Here is a 6,364-nt window from a genome sequence, read left to right on the forward strand (position 1 = left end):
TAACGCTTGTCTTAAAATAAATTAGCCCAATGTTTCATTGAATTCAGACTACACAGTGGCACAGTTGATAGTGTTGTTTTACAGCAAGAAGGTCCTGGGTTCAAATCCTGGCCGGGTTCTTTCTGCATGTTCTCTGTATGTATGTGGAGAGAGGCACCAGCTCCCCGCCCTGCAAGGACATTCGTGTTTACGATAATGAATGGATGGTTCATTAGATTGAAAAAAAAGACCTGAATTATTTTTAATCYCACAATGAAATGCAGTGTAGATTTTCACAGAATCCACCATATTCTCTTTCAGTCTGAGCTGGTGCTGGTGCAGCAGCCATCAGGGCTGGACAGCCTGGCCCAGGCTGCGGMCCTGCTCAACGCCTCCATSCAGGCCCTGGAAGACACGCAGCAGGACGGCCTGGAGCCAGCCGACATGGTGACGCTCATCCAGCTGCTGACACTCACTGCTGACGTCTCCTCTGAACCATCAGTCAGCGCTGAAAACAGTAGCCGTGACAACATCCAGGAGCTCAGTCAGCACTTCATCAGTGTGGCTGACAGCATCATCAGTGAAGACAATGCAGACAAGTGGCAGGCTATCAAAGAGGTAGCATATGATGTATGAAGCAGATGTATGATAGAAACTTGCCATTATTGCTCTGCTTGAGATGTTTCTAAAGCCGCGTCATCCTTCTTGCTGACGTCACAGAGAAACAATGAGAGCCATCCTTCAACCTTGACCCCATCACTTCAGGTCAAATCATTAAATGAAAASGTTACTTACAAAAGCATAGATGTTGAAATTTACAGCAACGTATTGTGACAGATTCTAATTGCGTTTTAAAAGTCTCTTAACACTGTTAGGAACTAACTTACAGATAGTTCAGTCTAAATTTTAACATCTTGCCAATTTTCTAACTCTCTGAAATTAGGGACTCTGAATAGCAAAGCTGGAGTTGTTCATTGTACAAAGAATGTTGTTTTTTATGAAAACCATATAAACCACTGCTAATRTACGTTRCATCTTAGCAATGTCTCCTGGAAGACATCAGTGGGTTCTTCATTGGCTGTGTTTACATGGACTATACATTYGTGCAAATTTGAATTACAAAAACAAATGTGTTTTATGGAAACACAGCAATTTAAAAAATTGTTTTCTGATAATAAAAAAAAGCGCTAGGATGAGGTCTCTTTTCAGCCAAAATTWGCTTGTTTTGCAAAACTGCAATGGAAACACATTTCTCAACAGACGGATATTACTACTAGTGTAAAAGACAGAGATGACAACAGGAAGTGGTAGGAGGAGGATGGTGCGGAATGACTTACCACATTAAAAGACTTATTCACATGTGAGTTTAATTATTCTCTTATTTAATGGAAACATTGCAATTGTGAATTTGTGTCTTTTTGATAGTAGCGGAATACCAACAAAGTTTTGCGCACATTGGTAATGGAAACGCAGCTTCTGCTTGTGACYGAGTGTGAGTTCCCTGAGTGATTAAAATATGGGCAGAACTTAGAGGGTTCCATGAATGRGGGTTGTGTGAAGTGGTGTTGTGGAAATGGCCAGATCGGTTTTGTGKCTAGACTATGACCTCATCCTGACTGCACCTTGCTGAAAACATAATCGTAAAGAAAACAGCTGTTTTATGCTTTGCCTCTTTCCACCTCTCTGGTTTCAGCTGAGATGACCACATCCACGKTGATGTGTTGAATAATGGCAGCTTCTGCACATTAAAGCAGCAGGTGCAAGAGGCCRAATGTCCTCTTGCACCTGCCATTAAAAYATTAACGGGACTGACATTAAAATAATTCTGACTCTATGCAGTGAATAAGATGACATTCAGAGATCCAGCACACCACAGTGAACATCCAGCAGAATTCAGCACAAAGGAGACAACTGGTCTGAACTGACATGTAGAGCTGTCAATGTGATTAATCTGAAATTTTAAAGCCATAGTATTAAATAATGCAGATTAATTTAACTACCTTTTTTGACCTAAAAGCCTCTCTAMGGCGGAGGGATAYGTAGTTCACAGCAGTGTGTTATTAGTTCGACACACAGTGAGAGACGAAGAAAGATAAAGGTTTTCTGCGACAGCAACAAAAGTTGAACATTTTCAACTTTCTTGTGTTGCGTTGCTGGTCTTCGTGTGGACATCCACTATACCAGCTCAAAGTTACATTGACCTGAGTGACTGGCAAGTTCCACTGGAAAGGAATGGAGAAGGACATTTCTAAATTAACATTTAAAACAAAATTTCTTCCTTAAGCCTCCCTGAATAAAAAAATCCTGGAAAACTGAGAATCTTCAGACGTATTTGATTTGAGACAATACAACATTTTTTGTAAATATTTTCTGAAAATGTGCACACAGAGATATGGGCTACATGGGCAGCTTGCAACTGATACACAAATTTAAAATCGTCTTACTTAATCGAGCTTCTGTGTCTTTTTGCAGCTCAACATTCCTGCCAAATTCAAAGACAGAAGGGCTTTAAACTTAACATGGTTTATGGACTGTGAAGTATGTTTTAGCTAAAGCTAATTCTAATCCATTGCTTTAGTTTTGTTTAGCTAGTTCAAATTAACTGGAAGTTTCAGGTATTGTTCTAAGTTTTKTTTTCTTTTGTTGTCCCTGAACAGAAGCAGGATTAGTRGGGCAGTTGTTCTATATTTTTTATTCTCCAGATTTTTGTGACAGAGAATCATAAAACTATGTTCTGCTTTGTCTGTAGCAACAACTTTCTGTCACGCCTTGCCTGGTGAGTGCTGTACTTTCTGCAACGAACAAACTAACCTTGAGAGGAATTGGTGGATTGCATATTTATCTGTTGGTAAAACTGTAAAATATTGTGTCAAGGATATGTTTTCCTTAGTGGAATGTGTTCTGCTGTAAAGGGAACAAGGACATGATGAATGAGTTCACAAAAATGTGTGAAACAATGAAAGTCTGGATTTTAAAGGGCTGAGAATATCCAAATAAAAAAAACCAATATCAGTTCAGAGTTCCTGTCGCAMTAACAGTGAAAATTATAAACGCCAWAGCTCAATTCATCAAACAATCACCAGYTTGATTATTACATTTTCTATTCAGCTTCTGAATATTAATGTGTGTAAAACACATCAATAATGTGGTGATCAGAAGGAAACTGTATGAATAATATCTATACTTCTGGTTCTATGAAGAGTGGTAAAAATGAAGTTCCATGTGTTGTACCTACAGCTGTTGACCTWAATTTTTTTTTTCATCTATAACCACCAAGTTTAATGTATTTTATGGGGATTTTATGTGATGGACCAACACAATGTGATGTATGAAATGGGAGGAAAATGGCTCATGGTAATCACAGTTTTTTCACATGTACATATATGAGAGTTGTGCCCTGTAACACGGCCAACTCTCTTAGCCTTAATGTCCTTACAGAAACTCCAGTGCAACCAAACACCTGTGAAAGTGACCAAACTTGTGATGTAACTGAATCTGGGTATAAATCCAGCTGTTCTGTAAAGCCCTCAGAGGTTTGTTGGGGACCACTAGAACAAAAAGCATGAAAAAGACCAAGGAACACAGCAGACTKGTCATGGAGGAGAAATKAGGTTATTAAAMAATATCCAGTAGTCACRCTGATCAGTCCATCATCTCAAAATGAAAGGAGAAAAAGAATGATGTAGCCATCCACCTAAACTCACACGCCGTAAAWGACGAGTAATAATCCAAGGATGGGAACTCAGGAGGAGCAGGAGCAATTYACAGATCATGTGGAATAATCAGCCGCCAGTTAAATACAGTCCAATCCTGAAACAAAAGCTGTTGGAGAACTCAGAGGACTTGAGAAATGGGTGGAGGTTCCCCTTCCATCAGGACAATGACCCTAAACATAGAGCCAGATGGAATGAAATGGCTTGGAATAAAGCAGATCTATGTGTAGCAATGGCCCAGTCAAATTCCAGACCTGAATTCAATTGTGAATAATTTGCAAGAAGATTTTCACATGTTTTTCATCCTGTGTGACTGAGCAGGAGCTATCTCGCAAAGAAGATTTCCTCTCTAGAAGATGTTAGAATTAAACCTCACAAGACTGAGAGAAGGAGAAGAAAATGTTCYGAATATTTAGAAAGTAAATAAATGCAGTTGAATTTGAGGGTGCAATGTGATCAAATGAAGAGCTTAATGTGGCAGATGAACGTCACTAACACATGTTCGGTTCTCTGAAGGCAGGAAATAGGAGAGATGAAATTAGGAGCTAAAATGGTGCATTGTTGTTTGGTAGGACAGTGATTTACATAAACCTGCACGATCATACTCAGAACTGATCTACAGCCGAAAGCAAAGGCATTGCACTGAAATGTGTTATGTTCTGTTCAAAACACTAGAGGACAGTGTGCTCCTGTAAATGCAACTGAAAATGCACCAAGATCAGCTAAAATGATGAACACCTGAGTAGATCGTCTTAAAGTCTTCCTCAGACATAATGCTTAATCAGTCAGATCTTGCTCTACGTTTTGACTGGAAATGTCAGTCAAAGAGAAGGCACATTGCTTCCTCTTGTTTATTTATTTTATAATCCTTTTTTGTACTTCTGCACCAGTGTGTGTATTATATAGATCTGTGCAACAACTGCTTTACGTGAAAAGCTGTATTTCTCTCAGCGCTTTCCCTTCCTTCGTCCCCCCCGCACACCCGTACCCCCCAAGCCTCTTAGCTCTCCAAGGCCACCTCAACGCATCCTCAATGGATGAGAAGCACTCTGAAAAACCGAGGCTGCACTCATCCACAAACCTCCCTCGCTCTGCTCCCAGCTCCGTCTCCAAGGCTCAGCTTTTAGATGGGCACACTGAAATCAGAATGCGGTGTTTGGAAACAGACAATGGCAAAATCTATGAGGCATGCATTATAGGCCTGTCTGCTGAGCTTTGTTTGTCCTCCTCGGCTAATCTGCAGACTCTTTCAAACTGTTAAAGTATTTTTCTATTGTGCTGCAATGAATGGTCATTTTGAAGAGTCCTTAGCTCAGATGAGTGTGTAGCTCTGGGCAGGGAGGGTGAGGGCTGTCGATGCCAACACTCTGCTGCTCTGTGGGTTTCAGGTGGTGAACGGTCCCATGGATGTTGTGAAGAGCGTGGACCGGATGGTGACCCGCTTGAGCCCAAGTTTGACAGCAGAGACTGACCATGTGACCATTCACACTCCCAATATCAGTGAGTTACCCAAATTTCCATTTTTGCTATGGTCACAGGATTTATGAAGTTATGAATTCACAGGTTGGAGCCAGGACCCGAGTCTATAATCAACAGTGGTGGAGAAAGTACTCAAAAAATGTACTTAAGTAAAAGTACAAATACACAGACAAAAATGTATTTTTGTCTGTGTATTTAATGTTAATGTGGTAAAAGCACCACATTAACATTTTACTTAAGTAAAAGTAAAAAAGTACTGGGTTTTAAAAATACTTAAGTATTAAAAGTAAAAGTACTTGCTGAATGCATTACCTAATCACTAATATCATTAAGTGAACCGATCGTATTTAATTTTAATACATCAGAAATGTGCCATTTTAATGAGCAATGCCATAGATAAAGCATGTTGTGTTTACTTTCTGTAACATAGTTTAGACTTAGATATGTGATACTATGCATCATAATTTCAGGGATGGAAACATCTTGTCTCCTGTCCTAACATAGCATGAACTTCACTTTTTTTGCCACTAGTGGCATTTATTTTGAAAGAAATCCAACTGAAAGGTGGGGAGGACATGCAACCGAGGAGCCATGTAGTTGTAGTCTAGACCACCGAACCCGAGACCAAGTCAAGACCAAGACCAGCACCCCTTGCTACATGACACAATAAAATTAAGTTTTACCTATCAAAATTGCTTCTCAAATTGATCTRAAAGATCCACATTCCCATAAAAACACCTAGATATTAAATACTTATAGCTGAAATAAATGTAACCAGTATCAATTCAATCTATTCTTCATTCTGTTTTGCTTTCATCTCTGTGCCACAATCCACAGAGGTCTCCTGCGATCCCTAAAAAAAAAATTACGCCCTGGGCGGTTGCCCATATTGCCTATGTCAGAAACCACAACTGTCTGCACCATTAAACATAGCAATTAATGGTAAACAATGCTCACCTATGAACACTGTCCAAGGCGCAATAAGGAAGAAGTAACCAAGCAGAAGGAGGTGACTCCTGCTGCCTCCTGCTGCAATGTATGCCACCATGACAGGTACGAAAACAAAGAGCAATGAGCATGCTCTGCGTTCTTATGTTCTTGTTTTATTTATTTGCCAATTATATATATAGATATTTTAATGAAATAAAATAGCTACTGCAGTGTACGCAGAGCATTACAAGAACAAAGAACGG

At 39.7% G+C, this 6,364-nt stretch overlaps 1 protein-coding gene across 1 annotated transcript in view; it reads left to right on the forward strand.

The window, feature by feature from the left end:
* adgrd2 (adhesion G protein-coupled receptor D2) overlaps positions 1-6,364 on the forward strand; it is a 58,632-nt gene that overhangs the window by 11,398 nt on the left and 40,870 nt on the right. The window contains exons 8-9 of the mRNA XM_017306520.1: positions 301-597; positions 5,081-5,192. Coding sequence (XP_017162009.1) covers positions 301-597; positions 5,081-5,192 — 409 coding nt within the window. The remainder of the gene's footprint in view (positions 1-300; positions 598-5,080; positions 5,193-6,364) is intronic.

This window comes from Poecilia reticulata, linkage group LG9 (assembly GCF_000633615.1).
Source record: "Poecilia reticulata strain Guanapo linkage group LG9, Guppy_female_1.0+MT, whole genome shotgun sequence".
NCBI lineage: Eukaryota > Metazoa > Chordata > Actinopteri > Cyprinodontiformes > Poeciliidae > Poecilia > Poecilia reticulata.